Raw genomic sequence first — 17,986 nt, 5'->3', positions numbered from 1 at the left:
TGCTACTAAATCCATGACACTATGGATGGTTTAGCACACCACATGTTGCAAGATGCAGTAGTCTGCATAAGAAAATCTGTCACAAATAAAAAATGCATAATGATGTTCTAAGAGTATCCTCAGTTGGGAAATTTGGGTGTGCAGAAGCCATTTTCCGTCCATCAGAATTTAGAAAACACTGGCAAGTGTGTATCTTGGCAAGAATACAGCTACAATTCTGAAAACATGCAAAAGCTATTCAGCATTCCATAATTAGCTATCTGCCACCTTACAATAAAAGACCCTTGCAGGAACAAATATGTTTTTGTCTGTTAGACACATCTGACTATTAAGCTTTAGAAAGTGAGTAATGGCACTCACCGATTGAAAGGCATTAATAACAACGTGTTATGACCATTTAATAAAAAATAATCAGGCAATACTAGAGATTTATTTACTAGACACACAAACTTTATTAATCACTGAAGGTTCTGAACTGTTTAGAACATTACTTACAGTTCACAGAGAAGACCTTCAAATTATCAAAGGTGGAAGAAAGTGAAAAGCTGTTAAAACCACTCCTAGGGTTATTTTTATTTTTAAACAGCTGAGCAACTAGTTCATCTAAGAGCTGGTAGCTGAACTAATGAATACCAGCAGATATACACAAACCAATAGCACAGTCACTTAAAAATAGCATTTTAATTCAGCTTCCAAGGCTCTGCTGATGTCCTAATTTGTATTGCCTACTTGCTAACCTTTGTTTATTTTTATTCTGAGTTAAACTGAACATTCTTTCTGCTGATTTAGTACAAGTGTTTACTGACAGAGAGAGATCATAATTTTGTTTCTGTTTTGCCTTTCCAACAAAGTCTTAAACTTTATCTACTCGTGCCATTCCAAGGTACAACTCCAATATGAAACACGCACAGGTGAGATTTAAATGCTTTGGCTTAAATCTGACCTAGAAAGCAAGAAGTATTTGGAAAGATGAGAAGATAAATAATACAAGACATGCCTGAATTTCCCTTTCATCTTGCTGAAATCCTAAGCCAGGATAAATATAATAAGAAAAGTTTTATTGTGGAAAAACCTTCTGCAAGGTTTTCACTACCAGATCAAGAGGCATGGGACTGGTAGGAAATACTCTTCGCTACTCAGGAAGGTAATGGCCTCCAGCCTCCTCTTCACATGGTTCTGAGGGATTATCTAGAAGAGCACTGGCAGTGGCGGTTCTGATACAAAGTCAGAACACGTGTTGCAGACCAGATGAAAGAATTCCCACAGGGAAAGAACTTCCTGGCAAACAGGCGGCTGGACCAACACCAGGGACATTTTAGGTTACTCTGATACAAACAAGGACCAAAATGGAACACAATTTAAAATGGGTGAGATGAAGATCCTGTTTTAGCTGGTGGTTTAGCTTCAATTTGCTCAATGCAACTGGTACATGCCACTTGAAATACAAACCACACAGGTCTAGCTTGTACTTTATAACTTAGAAACTTAAATCAATAACAGAATCTCACATTTCCATGTCAAACCTTTATGGGTTTTTACTACATTCAAATAGTAGCAAAATAATACCCATTCTATTTAGAGCAACTACATAAAACATCATCTGTGGCTGCACTGATGCAAAAATAGTGTCTCTAAAATAACATTTACCACCACTCTCAGTGTTTCAGAAATGCAACAGCACAAACTGTATGCTTGTTTACTCCAAAGAATAAATGAACAAAAGCTACATGTGAGGTATAAGCTGAAAACACAGCCTTTAGACTCTGCTACTCTGTCCTTACTTAGTATGCTGGGTCTGCATAAGATTTCTTGTGTACTTTAAATAACATTCCATTAGGCTTTTCATGGTGCAGTTTTTCTATTAGGTCTTTGCAAGGGCACACTGTTACCAAAGCTGTGATTTAACATGTATGCCTAACTCTTCTATCAGAGTAGGTCAAACTGTTCACTATGGAGCTGAATTGATTTCTTGGCTCCAGAACTGTAAGTATCTATTCCCACTAAGAGAAGATTCGCTTACACAAAGTTCATAACATGAGGTGATGCAAAACATGCTAATTTACTTGGTCCAAGCCATGATGTATTTTAAATATTTTGTCATTTTGTGTGGGGTTAGTACTTCGATTCCTTTTACTCTTTTTTCACTTTTGGAGTTTCCATGCCCACCTCAAATCCAAATACCTTTTACTTCTGCACCAATGGTCTTTACTAGCTGCATTACACAATTACAACCCAGATATGGTTTCACTACCAGTAAATGTAATAACATGTTCTCTGCTGATTCTGCAACAGAACACTCAACAATACTGATGCATATTAAATAAAGCACATTAAATGAAGCACATACTGGCATTAACAGCTGGTTAAGATGATGAAGATGATTTAAAAAAAAAAAAGCTCCTATACAGCAGCATTCCAGCATCAATGGATTATTTTCTCTACCACAGAAGGATTCATTTCCTGAAGGCTTAGTTTGTGGCTAAGGTGCCATTATTTTCTGTGTCACTTCCTACACTTATAAAAGTCCCTGCTACTAAGAAACCATTGTTTTACACCTAATTAATTTTATTTTTAGTAATATTACCCATTCATTAAATATAACACAGTCTCCTTCCCTAACTACACAGTTTGCCTTTTGCACCCAATATGGAACTATCATTAACCAAGCCCTGGCTGAGATATAGAAGTCTTTGGAGTTGTGCTGTGACTGGAACAAGCTGCATAACTGTAAGATGCACAAAACATCTTGCATCTTGTCAGTCTCCATTAAATATCAACACTGGTCAAGAGACAGCAAAAAAATTGAAAACAATTATTAATCCAAAAAATGGCAAAAGTACAAAGACAACGTTATAATCACCTTTCTCTTACAGTCAAAAACAAAACAAAATAAATCCACTTCAGCTCTCCACAGCTGTTAAACAAACAAATACAAAGAGATAAACACGCCTGGAATGGTTACTAGTTTTCTTTTTTTATTTGAAAAGATGTTTCCACACCCATTTAACTAAAACACAGGATCCCAAACTTTCTCGGCTATCAGACCACTACCAAAACTCAGACTTGCCGGCTAGTAGTACCCAACGGATTCAAGTAGTTTATAGGTGTGATTTTCCCCGCTCCTTCTGTTCCCCACTGTTCCCTCCCTACCCCCAAAGCACACCAGGGCAGTACCGGGGCAGTCCCGCAGCCCTCCCGCCGGCCGGGCAGGAACCAGCACGCTGCCCGCAGCGCTGGGGCGAGGCAGCCAAGGTAGGGGCAGCCGGGGCGGAGGAGGCGGCAGAGCCAGGGCGCGGTCCCGTTCGCCGCTCAAGCGCCGCAGTCAGCGGTCGAGGCCGCACCGCAGCCCGGCAGGCGCGGGGGCTCACCCACGGGGCACGGCGGACACGGCCAGCGGACCGAAACTACCGCGAGCAGCGGCTACACCAGACCCACTCCTTCCTCCCTTCCTCTCTTCTCCCCCCCACCCTCGGCTAGGCCCGTCGCGGGGCGCGGCCGCAGCGCCGTGCCCGCCCTACCTGAGGCCGGCACAAACGCTGGAGCCGCGGCCCCACCACCGGAGCCGCCACCCACCGCGCACTCCGCCGCCGCACACAGCGCATGCGCGCCGTCCTGCAGAGGCTGTCGGAAAAAAGGTGGACGGTGCCGTCGGTCCAGACGCATGCCGGGAGCTGTAGTCCCGGGGAGCCCGCCCGGTGGCGGGGGTGGTGCTCGGGGCCGTTGCCCAGGCGAAGCGGCGCTGTCGGGCGGGATCGCGCCCGGCCCGCCGGGCTGCCCCTCGGGACTGGGACAGCCCGCTTGGCACCAGGAGGCTTGTCTGTGGGTGCCACGGAAGCGCTGACTTTTCCTGCGCCCACGAGTATCCGGGTCCGCGGGAGAGTCTGATGGCGTCGTCTGGCAGCAGCCACCGTCATCCTCCGGGAGCGGTGAGGCCACGGGGCGGGGGGTGCTCCGGGCAGGGAGACCAAAAGCCGCCCCTGCCGGAGCGGCCCGCGCTCCCCCGGGAGCAGCCGGGCTGGGGGCCGCTCCTGCGGGCCGGCCGCGGGTGCCGGGCAGGCGGCGGCGCAGGCTGAGCCCGGGGAGGGAGCGTCCCGCCGGGTCTGCCCTCGGCTGCTGCCTCCGCTACGCCTCCTGGGGAAGGCGGCTGCAGAATAAAGCACATTGTTAGTTCAGCAGAGCTGGAACGAAACAAAAATTGTCTCAGCAGCATCCTGGAGGGATCCTGGGCTGTCATTGTGTCCTATGTCTGGGATATGCCAGACAGGAGAGAATGGGAGTCTGCGAAGATCCTCTCTCGACTGGGGCTTTGTAATTAAGATCTTGCGCTTCGCAGAGCTACTCCGGGTAAATGCAATTTGAAAGTAAAAAGTAGCTTAAACTGGATTACGCCATGTAAACAATGCGGAGTTAGCAGAGCACATCTCTGGCATGACTGTGGCGCTTCTTGATGTGAAGTTCCCCTTGTGTGCACATGGCTCTGTGCTGCCCATTGTACACATCATTTCCCGCTGGGAAAAGATCACCTCTTCCCAGTGGAGCTTGATCTCGCTGTGATGGTAAGGTGTCCCCTTGTGAGCTTGCCTGCCTCTGCGTGGTTTCCTGCAGTCAGACCGGGGCATTGTTGTTCTGGTAGTACTTTTCCAGTACTGTTATTCTGGAAGTACTCCAGACTTCCTTTTCTGTCTGAGACTGCTGAACTGTACAACATCTGGCTGTTTTATGTATGCTTGATTCTCTGAGTCCAGAAAGTCTTATGGTGACTAATACCAAATCCCCATCTATTTCACACATTTTGTAGATCCATGAGCTCAGCGTCTCACCATATGGATCATCTGTTTACTAAAACCACTGGTTTTAGTTGTTGACAACACATGAGCGAAGGTGAAAAACCTTTCAATTAAATAAATTCTCTCACAGTATGTATATACTGTGGAAAATACACTGTGCACAGGTTGTGCTCCCCCTACCTTACTGCAAGTTGGATTCAGTTGTTTATGTACAATGCAATTATGTTTTATCCTTTTGGAAAAAAATTTAGGATGGATATTTTCTGAGAACCTTATTTTGTAAGTGAAGGGAAAAAGATATATGAGAGATGGAAGGTGGGAAAGGATTGACAGTAGTAAGTTTGTGTATTTGCTTTGAGAATAGTTTTGATTGTTGAGCATTTAAAACTTCAAAGTTTTACAACTCATTGCTTAAGAAAAAATGAGTATAAGTTTAAGAGTTTAAGAACTCTTATTCTTAGATAAGTATGTTGCTGAAATCAAGTAGTATTCAGTTAACTGAATAAGTCAAAGTGCCAGTATTCTCCTTGAATTATCCTTTGCCATTACAACAAAACAGAAAAGCAATAATGCATGTAAGGTGTCATCCTTGTGAAGTCATGGATCGAATGTAATGCATGTTTTATGGTTAGCAAACATTGAAGAAATATAGTAAATATAGGGGACCTTTCAAGTAGTTCACATGTTCAGAAAGGATGAAGGTCATTTTTATCCTCCTTTAAGCATACAGTTGTATTTCTGAGTCTGACAGCTCTTCTTTCAGAATGATTAGGCATATTAGTTTTGGAAAGTAATACAAGTTTCAGCCTTTTATTAGGTTTCAGTTGTTGAGTCTTTAAACTGGTGAATAAGGAACAGGGTGTGTGATGGATCAGATCTCAAAAGATTGTGCTCAGCATACAGCATTGCTGAAGTTATTGATTGAGCTTGATTTTTTTTTCTATAAAATACATACCCCTGCTGTGTCGTTCGTTTTTTGAATAATACTGTATTTACTGTTCTAGTTAGCTTTATTTCTTTCTTATTTTTTCTTAACCATTTGTGCTGTATTCATAATTTACGGCAATAAGTAGATTAAAAATGTTGTGTTCTAAACTTGGCAGAATTTACTTTCTGAAATATTGATCAGAAAGTCTAGAGACAGCTCCAAAGAACAGAATAATCCAAGATTTCCAATCCCTTCTGCCTTTTTCAGATACTGCATTGACTTTCAGGCATGAGAGAAATCAGTGTGGCCCACAAGAACCAGTAGGTAAGCAGTAGAAAAAAACTTTCCCCTACTTTCTGATGAGATTTTTCTTAGTTTCCAGGTTGAATAATGTCCTTTGTCAATTCAAGTATTCTAATCAAAAAGAAATGATGTTTAATACAATGTCAAGAAGTTGGTGCTTACAGTATCAAACGGAAAGTGTTGTTTGTGTTTTAAATACTAGAAATAATGATTTTTGTGTTTGTTCATTGGCATAAAAATACCACATTAAGAGATGGGGAAGAAAACAAGGATGTTGAAGTTAAAATATAGGTTTCATGTGTGTTCTGATCTTCACTGATAGTTTTACAAATTCATTGAGTATGCATGGTGTAATTCTTAACATAAAGAAAAAATGGTTTTATTATAACCTCCTAGTTTGCAATAGATCAAGATGTGAACAGAATGTTAATCACTGTTACAGTTATTGGAATCATCTGGTGTGTTCAGTGGCCAGCCTCCATTAAATCATTTGACTTAAAATTGGTTTGCACTGATAATACCTGATAACTGTTATTTTAATCTTTGTTCCAGGAAAAAAAAGTCATACCATCAATATGGCACCTGTTTTAGATTGGAAGAAGCTCATGAAAGTTGATCCAGATACTCTGCCTCGTCAAGAGGAGCTAGCGGACAGATTGCTGGATATCATGATCAAGGTGCTGGAGAAAATGGGAACATGAGGGTTCTGTCATCCCTTCTTCCCTAAACCATCTCTGGTCCTTCACATACATGAAAGATTCATTTTGTGTATTTCATTGATATTAGTGTAAAACCACTTTTGTCTCTTTTGGTAGGTTGATGGGAAAGACTTAAACACTGAAACTCCAGAAAAAATGGTACAGCTTTTTAAAATTACTCAATCACTACTGAAGGTTTGTATTAAGGCTTACTTTCTTCAATTCTGCAGATGCATTTGTTTTGCTTTGTGGGTTTTTTGTTTTGGGTTTGTTTTTTTTTTTGTTTGTTTGTTTGTTTGTTTGTGTTTTGTTTTGGTTTGGGGTTTTTTTGTTTGTTTTTTTTTGGTTTTTATTTTGTTTAAATGGAAGCACCTTTTTTTCCCCTGTTCCTGAAAATACTGCTTACTCCTAAGGTAATTTATGTGCCAAATGTGTGCTTGCACCTGAGCTGTTGGAATTTGGTAGTGGGAGGTGAAGTGAATTGGAGTAACATCATTAGATAGATGGAAAATGCAAATAAATGTCTCAAAATTAATATATTCTATACATAAGGTCTATGGAACAATATTTTAATTTATGGTAGTAGTAAATATTTATTCTTTGCTTGCTCTGCTTCTTTTCTCAGATGAAAGCTCAAGAGGTAGAACTGGCACTAGAAGAAGTTGAAAAAGCTGGGGAGGAACAAGCCAAATGTGGTAAGCAAGCTTTTTTATGCTCTTCCTAAAAGATTTGTTAAATGTGTTTTTAGGTTTTTGTTCATGCTGTTTTGTGGCTTTTTTTTAAGGTTTAGAGACCTGGACAAAATACCAACTGCTCTGAAGTCAGTTGCTTTAATGTATTGTTTTATGTGCTTTTTTCCTTATTGGGTAATTCACTGTATCTGTTCTGTTTTAACAGAAAATAATTTTAAAACCAAGCTGATAAAACTTCAAAATGAATTAGAGGTATGTTTTAAAATTTTGTTAGTGTGTGAAGTGCTCTGGTGGGGTCTTTTAATTATTTTATTTGAGACTAGTATTTAGTCTTGTAAAGTCGTGAAGTAGCGCTGCATTTTAGCAAATGCTTTTTATTGTTTTTTGAATACGCAGCAGTCTTGGATGAAGAGTTACTTGAGTTTTTCACACTTGAAAAATCCCATTTATTTTAGTCTTAGTATCTGCTTTGTTTTTTTAGTTCTTTCTACTTTGAATATCTACTATATTTATAATGTTATTTTAATGCTCATAAGATGGCGCAAAAATGTGCTTTTGGTCGTGATACTCGTTTTTTGCGTGATGAGATCCACCAGCTGGAAAAGGAATTGGAACAAAAGGAGAGACAGTTAACAGATACAGAAAAGGAGTTGGAAAAGGAGAAGAAAGTGAGTGAACAGGTATGAAGGACTTGACCTTGACATCTTTAGAAGCTGTCAAATATTTTAAAAAGTTGATGTTCTGAAAAAAAATCTGAAATGTAAAAAAAACCAAAAAGACTGATGACACAGGATTGCTGTGCATTTGTTTTTTTGTTTCTGGAGTTCTTTGTGTCGGTGATGCATATAAAGGTTTTCTGTCTTGTTTGTAGCTTGCTCTTCGAATTGAAGATGCTGAAAATGAAAACATCAGATTCAGGAGAGAGGTTAGCAAAAATTATTGCTGATTTACTGTATTTTTAACTTTTTAAATAAATATACTATTATATATTTCTGTTTTTATAATTTTTAGTGTGATGTTTAATTTTGGAACATTTCCTGTGTACTACTGCAAAGTAAATATGTTGTACATCTGCTCCAGTGAAATGTAATTAATTGGGGTCAGGAAGTCTCTACATATCAATTTGAATAGTCCTACTGTGCATTAACTTGGCCTGGATTTTGGGTTTTGAATTTTTAACATTTTTGTTAAATATTGTTTCCATGTAAATTTGTTTAATTATTGTCCTGGGGTAAAACCTTGATAATAATTTGTCAAAATACCCTTCTATATATGTGTGTGTATGTATGTATATGCCTGCAGAGGTATAACGAAAGCTATTTTATTTTGTCTCTATCGATTAATATTTAGTCTTCCAAAAGCAAAGCTAATTTCTAATATTTTTCATGCTTTGTTCTCTTGGTCTTGTTTTCTCCATTTTAATATGAAGAAAAAGCGCATAAAGAAAAAGGTGAGGCTTCTAAGACTTCTAAAAGCAGACTGTAGGAATTTGGATGGGTTTTGCGTGTCTTAGCTCTTTGTGTTAGCTCGCTAGAAATGCAACAGCTTTGTCTCTTAGAAATGGATTTAAGTTGGGATTGCTTTTTGTGCAGAATGAACAGTTGCGTCAGGATGTGGTTGACTATCAGAGGCAAATAGATTCTCAAAAAGAAGCAATTCCATTACGAAGAGGAGAGATACCTGATTACACATCACAGCTGTCCAAAAGAAGCTCTGAGCTTGTCCAGTATTTGGATGAAATTCAGGTAAAAATCTATGCATTCAATTGAGTATCTATTGGAGTTTTACTGACCATAGTGTCTTCCATGACACTATGTCAATTTACAGAAAAAGTCATGTGGAGTAAGGGAATTCATAATAAGGAATTCAGTCATACATACAGTCTGCATCTCTGAATTTGGAAGAGGTAATGAAGTTACTGACAGGGAGAGAGATATGTCTTATTTGCTGTTTGGCTTTCTTGAAATTGATAACCTAGAGGGGAAATACTCTATTCTGCGCTAATTTTGTATAAGACTTTCAAGTTTGTATTCAGGTATTAAGACAGGCACTTTCTAAAAGCAGGGGTTTTTTTATTTTTGCAGAATTTGACAGAAGCAAATGAGAAGTTAGAGATTCAAAACCAAGAAATGAGGAAAAATCTTGAGGAATCAGTGCAAGAAATGGAGAAGATGACTGATGAATATAGCAAAATGAAACTAATTGTGCAACAGTCTGATATTATTATGGATGAGTTAAGAAAAGAGAAAGATCGGTACAAATTTCAAGTAAGAACTGACTAATTATTTTGTATAATTAGGTTTCTACTGTTTTCATATTTTAGCTGAAGTTAAAACCTTCTATCTATGCAGTAAAACCACACACTCCTCTAAAGTAATGCTCTTTAAAAGTAGTGTGATCTTTGAATGTGGTACAGATTTTAAAATTTTACTGCAGACTACAAAATTTTTTTTATATAGAATGTTAGTCATGCCCTGTTCTCAAAAGTCATTCCCTTGCTGTTGTAATACTAATCTGTAATACTAATCTTGATGTAGTGTGTTTGTACATATATACTGGATAGGTCCAAACCTTTTTGTAATGTGATGTTCATCCAAATGACATGTCTAGGTTCAGGATCTTTCAGACCAGCTGAAAGCAAAGAATGAGGAAGATGATCCACTCATGGCAGCTGTAAACACAAAAGTTGAAGAATGGAAGGTATTTTTTAGTACTTTTAAAATCCTTTTTAGGAATTACTTCAAGTGTTCTGATGGTATTTTATCTTCTTTTCAGAAAATCTTATCTTCAAAAGATGATGAACTCCTACAGTATCAGCAAATGTTATTTAACTTGGAAGAGAAAATGAAAATGGTCCAACTTGATGTAGACAGAAACAGTATACTGTCCCTTCAGCAGGTACAGTTCATGTGAGACATTGCATACATAGAAATCACCATTAACTAAATATGCTATTGACCAAATATATATTTAGTCTTTTGTAGTTTGCAAATACAAAATACTTAATTTTGAGAATTAAGAGACAGATTGATTCATTCCACTGCAAAGTTTGCTTAATAGACAATGTACAAAGGAAACTTCTCTGTATGTATGTGTGTACAACCTGAACTCTTGGTAGCTGGCTCTGTTAGTTTCATATTTATCTTTTCTAACTATTATGTAGCATTTCTAAAATATGACTTTAGCTTCCACTAAATTTTTTAGTTAAGGAACGGTCTTACCTAGTGCATTATTTTTTGTGTTCGTTTGTCTCATCTCATTAACTCTGTGGTTCATCGTATGATAGAGCTAGCTGAATTTGTGTATCTCTCATATTCAGGCAAAATTACATAGTTCTTCACAATTTTGAATGCCTCCACTTTCTTAAAAAACATAATCCCCTCCCTGTCCCCCCAAAGTAATGTGGCCTGTTAGGAATCCTGAAATAGTCTCTATGCAAAGCATACTCTATGATTCCAGGATGATTTCCTGCCTTGCTTCAGGTTTTTTAAGCAAATGTGTAATGACATTTATGTTACATTTTGGGTTCTTGTAAACGGAGCAGTATGGTGAGATATATTTATGCAGATAGCTTCTCAAGAGAAAAACACCCTAAATTACAGCCTTAGGTATCAGAAAATCAGCCTTAGGTATCAGAAGAGGAAAGCAGCTGAAAGTAACTTTGATAAGCAGTTGTTTGATTTTAGCCGATTAGACGGCTATAGAGGCTGCTTTTTTAGAGGGGTGGGAAAAGGAGGGGGCATTATTAGCATGGCATTTTGAAATACTTTGTGTAAATAAGCATGTATTAAAAGCAGACATTTAAAAATTAATTAAGTTACTGCTCAGGTTTTTACTCAAAATAGACTGAGCTTGCTATCCTTCAATGTGTGTTTATATTCTATAGGGTTGTATCTAGGTTTTTACAACTTTGCTAAGTTCTGTACTTTTAGGTTTCAAATGTGGTTATATTTGTAAGAAATGCTGTAAGTTGTTTTTCAGAACATTGGTATAAAGTAAGGACCTTGAGATTTTTGTGTTTTTATTATTACATTATTATTAATGTACCTTTTATTATTATTAATGCCTGTAAATTTTTTAAAGTCTGTTTTTTATCTTTTACCACTTTTTTGTTAACCACAGAAAAAGTAGCGTTAAGATTTCTATGTTGTTTCTGAAATTCATGTACAAGTACAGAAATAGTATACATAGAAGTCACTTCCATGTATATCTGTGTATATCTATGAATGTATATGCATCCAAAACAAGGTAGTATATGAATTTTGAAAAGTTAGATGGCTTGCTGAAAGGCTGTCTGCAATTCATGTGTCATGTATGATGGATTGTTAGTCTTTGCTATCTTCAACCTGTATCACTCAGTTTCCAATGGCAATTGTTTATGAGGAAGCTGCTAAGAAACCTGTATTATCCAAAATTTTTCCTCTAACACTCTCAAACTCTGAGAATACTGTTTCCATTTAAAGTCATTATACTAAAATGCTGCTTATTTTTCTGTGTTTGAGTGCTTTATTTTTACTTTCTTTTTTATTTTTCCTGCTTTGCATTTATATACCAAACTTCTAGATAATATCTGAACTCTCTGTTGTAAGTATAGTATATTTGCTGTTCTAGAAATTGTTTTGTATTAGCTACATGTAATTTCTTCATTTCCCATGTGGTGTTCTGTATTGGTAGTTTGCCTGTCAGTAAAGAAGGATCCTTTAATGGAGTTTCTTTTTTTTTTTTTTTTGCATGCCTAGGGTATGCAAGAGCGAGATGCTCAGATAAGATTGCTCACTGAGCAAGTTGAACAGTATACCAAAGAAATGGAGAAAAATGCATTCATTATTGAGAAATTAAAATATGATCTCAAAAACGATAAAGGTAACACATCACTGTTTTGTATTAATGTCAAAATCAGAAAAATCAGAAATCACAAATTTACTTTGCATTCTTTATTTTTTAGAAAAAGGGGAAAAAATGCAGTATTTGAGCAATTTTAGTCTCTCATATTTTTTCTTAATTTTCTTTTATTAAACATTTGTGAAGAGTTTAAATTTATCCAGATTACCTCGGTGGATTTTATGGGTAATAGAATTATATCTGATCTGTAAAAGTTAGAGCATAAAATATAAGGTCTCAGCTCCATGAAGAATTGAAAAGGAGTTATAGCTTGCAATTCCAAATAAATTCTGATGTCCTTTCTCTGCACTCACTTATGATAAATATTGTTTGAAGAAAATGTTAGGGGGAAGAGAACCCAATCTCTTATGTGTAGTGTCTTGTACTTTCCTAATTAAAAAGAGCAGGGAATTAAAATCTCCTTTATAATGTTTTCTGAAGTGTTTCTATTTTGATTAATGGCAGATAGCAAGAATTCCTAGTCGCATTGTAAACATCAAAGTTTTTCTTTCCAGGTCACTCATCTCTTGCTCAGCCAAACCAAACTGGGGATATGCAAGAAAAGTTTAAAATGCTAGAAGAGAGAACTATGGAGGCTGAGAAATCAGCAGAATTGGCAGAAGCACATGCTAGAGAAAAAGACCAAGAACTTGTTGAGACTTTGAAAAGAATGAGAGACTATGAACTGGTAAACAGTTTGTCAGAGTGGAGCGGGTATTAATCATATTTTTAGGAGATTGTTTTGTCCTCCCATATTTATTTAATTGTTCAAATTAGGAATAAATAAATTTCTTTGGTGCCCTTCCCCTTCGTTCTTCCCTTTCCTATTGAATAGTAATTGGATGCTCAAGATATGATTCTTCAAAGGATCATATAGTTGGAGGACTCACTTTTGAAATATGCAAGCTGCTCTGTAGTCAAGGACAGATTTACAGGATCTGATATTTTCACTAAGCATAGTGCAGAAGAGCGATAGGGGTTGAAAAACATTTTTTCTTGTCTGTGTAATGATGAAAGAAAGATTCATGATCTATTTTAGTAAGTCTTCTATTGGTTGTTTCATTCTTACTTCCTGTGTGGGGTTTTTGCAGGGAATATATGGTTTGGAAGAAGCTGTTGCTGAAATCAAAGATTTAAGAAAGCAAGTCAAAATACGAGAACATGAGATTGAGTCATTAATTAAGGAAGTCAATAAACTTGAACTTAAAATAAATGATCTTCTTGATGAAAATGAAGAACTCAGAGAGCGCTTAGGTATGCTATATCCAGTACATGTTCAATTATTTGTTGTGTAAAAATTGAAATAGGATTCTATAATGGAAATTTTTTTACTGTACCAAATCACTGGAAATAATTTGTTATATTCTGCTAATATTTCCAAGTAGTTTTAATTAGTTTGGACAATCTGTATGATTGAACTTGGCTTACAGGTTCCTTTGAGTGAACAAAGGAGGAGGATAGGGTCTCTACTCTTTTTTTTGGTTTTGATTCCTCTTCGATCATACACTGCCTAATAAACTTCATAATATGGTACCTGGAAAGCATAACATCCTGAAGTTGTAATGCTAGATGAAACACACAGAGAAAACTTCAGATAGGCTTATTTTTAAATAGAAGGATTTAAATGTAAATAAATTTAATTTTAAGTGCCACTTTATTTTATTTTGGGTTTTGAGTAACTGAGGTTAAATTAAGCTTTCTCCTGCTCTTAATACATGGAGTATAAGATGTGTGTTTATGTTATATAAATAGTTATATATTTTTATAGATAGTTGAAATACAATCAACTATCAACAAATTATTTTTTTAACTCTACTTCTCTAGTTATGTTCTTATATAAATTAACTGCATTAACTAACATTACCATTCCTCAATAAATGACTTTGATCTATTTTGTTTCAGGTCTTGAGCCAAAGACAATGATTGATTTAAATGAATTCAGAAACAGCAAAGCACTGAAGCAGCAGCAATATAGAGCTGAAAACCAGATTCTTTTGCAAGAGGTAAGTGATAAATCCTATTTTTGTCTAAGAGCTACATAATGCATTGAACAAAATGGAATACTGATCTGTGAATAATAATATACAGATTGAAAGACTAGAAGAGGAAAGAATTGAACTGAAAAAGCACATTCGTAAGTTGGCTCAGGAGAAAGGAAGAAGAGTTGCAACAATAGGTAGGATGTTTTTGATATAAACTGTACTTTCAAAAACATTCTGTTTATATTTAAGCATAAAAATTCTGTTTATAGTTAATGTAGCTATGTTATACTTATTCATTTTTTTAAATTAAAGGGCTTAATATATTGCATTGAATCTGTAGGAAGAGGTGAGTGGTTTTTGGATTTCCTGATCTTACAGCCCAGTATTGAGTTGTGATGAGTTGTAATGCATCTCTGGGCCTTCTGTTTTTACCTTGCAATAGGTGTAGGATGATATTCCCAAAATTTCCAGTAAATCTACATAATTCATGCATTTCAAAATTCTTAAAGTTTCAATTCCATGCCACTCATGGTACCATAATGCTCAGAAGAAAAGGTAGAAAACTATAACTCAGATATAATAAATGGAGTATATTCTTTTGATTGAAGACCAATTAAAATTTCCTAATAATTTATTACTTTTACATCTGCTTGCATTTAGGGTTGGATGCTGATAATATGCAGATGACTGATAGCTTTACTGAAGAGAAGGGAAAGAATACGAGGAGGTTGGATTTCTTGAGCAATCATGGCACTGCTGAAGTAGAAGCAAAGGTAGGTTCATAAAGGAAGTTTATGAACATTTCTTATATTTCTCTTTCAAAAACTAAAACCACCTATTTTGTAAATATTGTTAAAATACTTATCTAGGGGCTTTTATTAACTGCTTTTAAAAAAATCTCAAAATTAATGATTTGTAACTTGTTTTAGAAAACTAGTGAATATTCTGTATTTTCTGTAAATAATCCTAGCAGCTCATGTAATGTGGAATGGAGAAACATACTTGCAGATAGAATAGCATCAGCTCAAATTCAGAAGACAGAGAAAAATATAGCTGAAAGCAGAAAGGCTGTGTGAAATCCTCTTAGAAAAACTTCAGGCATATGTGAGAATTCAGATCACTTGGAAAAAAAAACAAATACTTTTTCAGTTCATTTAGTTCTAAGCCTATGAGATAGAGTGGCAACTAGTTAAACACAAGTGTAATTTTGAAGCTCTTGGTGTTTTCATATTACTAGAGCTACAACTTACAAAGCCTCACAGACTTCTGGTTTGTACCAGACCACTATTCCAGCTGCTGCATGACCCAAGAGTGCTTAATTTGCTATGGACAGTTATATGGGATAGACTTCATATAACTATTCAAGTGAATCCATTTCTGTTCCTATTTAGGCAAGACATCAGTACGTGGATGGAGAAATTTTCTTGAATGCCAATTTCAAATTTGAAAATGTCTGGGACTAAAATATTAAACTGCTAAAATTAGATTCTACGTATTTTTTTGTCTAGGAGAAACTTTTTTTTTTTCTTTAGAATGAATACCTTGCAACTGAATTACGTGAGAGAGAGAGAGATTTGGAGAAGAACAGGACTGTAATGGCCAAATTTCAATCTAAATGTAAGTTGCAACCTGTTTTAAAACTAGGGAACATTATCAGGTACCTGTAGATAGTTTGCTTATTTAGTTGTCCTGTTTCTATAATTGTGATCAGAAATATCTGACTAGTAAAAGGAATCTTGTGTTTATATTGTATCTATGTGTAAATATACATACATGGTGTTACCAAACCAGTGATAGTACAGAAAACATAGTTTATTCACATTAAATACATCAAAATATTATTTCCTGGTTTTCCTTCTTGATTCAGACCTGCTAAAGTCTTTAAGCGTGTGAGTAATCCCACTTCTAACAATTATACAACTTGTGTAGTTGTAGGGCTTTTCTGGCTGAAAGGAAATATTGGGGAATTAGAGCCACTTGCTGCTTACATACATGTCTGTATTAGCTGAAGTGCACTGCTTGAAAGCTCAGAAATAAAAATAATTTTAATTTCTCTGGACAATAAGCTTAATTTTTTTTTTCCCAGAAAATGTGAATTCTTAAAATTCTTTTTGAATTTTTAAAATAGACTTGGTGAAACCACTCAAGTTTTTGCAGCTCACTCCTGGGTGTTCAGGATGATTAGCAATATTGTTTGAGTGCAGAGAATGTCCTGACAGGTTTGTTGCGGGTTTTTTCAGTTTTCAGGCTTCTCATTTTGTGCTGGAAATTGGAAATTCATTGAGAAACTACAGGTGGTATGAGTCTTGAGACTCCTTGACAGCCACATAATTTAAATGCTCCTTTTTTCTTATTCTGGAGAAGGAATTCAGGCAATTCCTAGATACCTCATTGTTACACTTAGGCATTTCCAGCACAACCATGTTTCTAAACTGGTAAAGGTCAGACAGGCTACTAAAGAAGTTTAAAGTGAAGTAAACATTGAAGACTGGAAGGTTCAGTGAAGTAAATTGTGTCCCATGAAGCATTTAATTTTTTTTTCTTTTTTTTATATTTCATCACTGAGATACATCTCCGAGATATTCCTAGCAGCTCTTGATTTTAATTTCATAATTGCTTATGCCTAGGTATGTATAATGTGAACATTCTTTTAATTTATCAAATCATTCTTTTAATTTATTAAGAATCATGATGAAATATCCTAGGAAACCTTAAATCATTTTTTCAGTGCTTTTTAACAGATTTACAACTTTTATTACAGTAAAAGAGTTATCAGAAGAGAATAAACAACTTGAACAAGGAATGAAGGAAATATTGCAAGCCATCAAGGAAATGCAGAAGGATTCCAGTATGAAGGGAGGAGAAACAGCCTTAATAATCCCTAGTCTGGATCGCTTAGTTCATGTAAGCTTGCCTTCTAAATTATTATTTAGCTTTGTAGGATTTACAGGGATAAAATGTAATGCTTTTTGCTAATTTCGTGTAGTCTAAACTTGAGGGCTCCAGTTTACTCTGAAAAAATTAAAGCTTTTCTACACTTTTTCTTTGTTATGTTAATTAACTGTTTACTGCATTAGGCAATGGAGTCAAAGAATTCAGAGGGGATCTTGGATGCTGGTGTACACTTGAAAGCCCAGGTTGACCAGCTTACAGGACGAAATGAGGAATTGAGACAGGAGCTAAAAGAGACTCAGAAGGAGGCAACAAGTTTGTCTAATCAGCTGGCAAGTGCCAATGAAAAGGTATATAATTTATTTTATATAATTTATTTTCAACTTTAAAAGTGGCTGTTCTGATAATTTAGAACAATCCACATGGTCTATAAGACAATGAATTCAGCTTATTGAACAGTGTCATTGTACAAATCTTACTGAAATTTATGTAGTGGACCTACGAATTTGTCCTTTTTAACTTCAGATCTTACTCTTATTGTTACTTTATCCTTGCAATATTCCATCATGTTAAATAAACACCAAGCATGCCTATCTTCTGGGGAGAGCTGTGTTCAAAAAAGCTCACAGATCTACTTCTTCAGAAAAGCCAAGAGTCTTGCATTTTTTATTTATAAATATGTAACAGCAATTAAGTGTTAGAAAGGATGAGTCGTTCTTTCAAGTCCTATATCTTGTTTTTAGTTGTACAGTTTATTCTGTGGAATGGTTCTTCCCAGGAAGGAATGATGAATGAAATATTGTCTTACAAGAAGCTAAAGTTA

General features: G+C 36.4%; 2 protein-coding genes across 6 annotated transcripts in view; one reads left to right on the top strand and one right to left on the bottom strand.

Annotated features, from left to right (window-relative positions):
* TMTC3 (transmembrane O-mannosyltransferase targeting cadherins 3) overlaps nt 1–3,659 on the bottom strand; it is a 29,696-nt gene extending 26,037 nt beyond the window's left edge. The window contains exon 1 of one of the 2 annotated variants that reach the window (XM_041409881.1): nt 3,519–3,659. The gene's annotated coding sequence lies outside the window, so the exon portion shown is untranslated. Of the gene's footprint in view, nt 1–3,174; nt 3,485–3,518 lie in introns of those variants that run through there. The other variant, XM_041409882.1, reaches the window with a different exon arrangement.
* A 17-nt stretch (nt 3,660–3,676) lies between these two features.
* Nucleotides 3,677–17,986, top strand: part of CEP290 (centrosomal protein 290) — a 48,739-nt gene continuing 34,429 nt past the window's right edge. The window contains exons 1-22 of one of the 4 annotated variants that reach the window (XM_041409878.1): nt 3,677–3,926; nt 4,208–4,344; nt 5,983–6,039; nt 6,571–6,695; nt 6,834–6,911; nt 7,342–7,411; nt 7,614–7,660; nt 7,945–8,088; nt 8,280–8,333; nt 9,001–9,153; nt 9,493–9,675; nt 10,019–10,108; nt 10,184–10,306; nt 12,148–12,271; nt 12,805–12,977; nt 13,381–13,543; nt 14,192–14,292; nt 14,378–14,465; nt 14,932–15,044; nt 15,804–15,888; nt 17,033–17,175; nt 17,349–17,513. In XM_041409878.1, the coding sequence (XP_041265812.1) occupies nt 6,594–6,695; nt 6,834–6,911; nt 7,342–7,411; nt 7,614–7,660; nt 7,945–8,088; nt 8,280–8,333; nt 9,001–9,153; nt 9,493–9,675; nt 10,019–10,108; nt 10,184–10,306; nt 12,148–12,271; nt 12,805–12,977; nt 13,381–13,543; nt 14,192–14,292; nt 14,378–14,465; nt 14,932–15,044; nt 15,804–15,888; nt 17,033–17,175; nt 17,349–17,513 (2,199 nt within the window). In that variant the 5' untranslated portion in view covers nt 3,677–3,926; nt 4,208–4,344; nt 5,983–6,039; nt 6,571–6,593. The remainder of the gene's footprint in view (nt 3,927–4,207; nt 4,345–5,982; nt 6,040–6,570; nt 6,696–6,833; nt 6,912–7,341; nt 7,412–7,613; nt 7,661–7,944; nt 8,089–8,279; nt 8,334–9,000; nt 9,154–9,492; nt 9,676–10,018; nt 10,109–10,183; nt 10,307–12,147; nt 12,272–12,804; nt 12,978–13,380; nt 13,544–14,191; nt 14,293–14,377; nt 14,466–14,931; nt 15,045–15,803; nt 15,889–17,032; nt 17,176–17,348; nt 17,514–17,986) is intronic. The other 3 variants (XM_041409880.1, XM_041409877.1, XM_041409879.1) reach the window with 3 other exon arrangements.

The sequence above is a fragment of the Onychostruthus taczanowskii genome, unplaced genomic scaffold (genome assembly GCF_017590055.1).
Source record: "Onychostruthus taczanowskii isolate IOZ18803 unplaced genomic scaffold, ASM1759005v1 scaffold31, whole genome shotgun sequence".
Lineage (NCBI taxonomy): Eukaryota > Metazoa > Chordata > Aves > Passeriformes > Passeridae > Onychostruthus > Onychostruthus taczanowskii.
The sequence above is the reverse complement of the archived record's forward strand: the minus strand, read 5'-3'. Positions and strand labels throughout refer to the sequence as shown.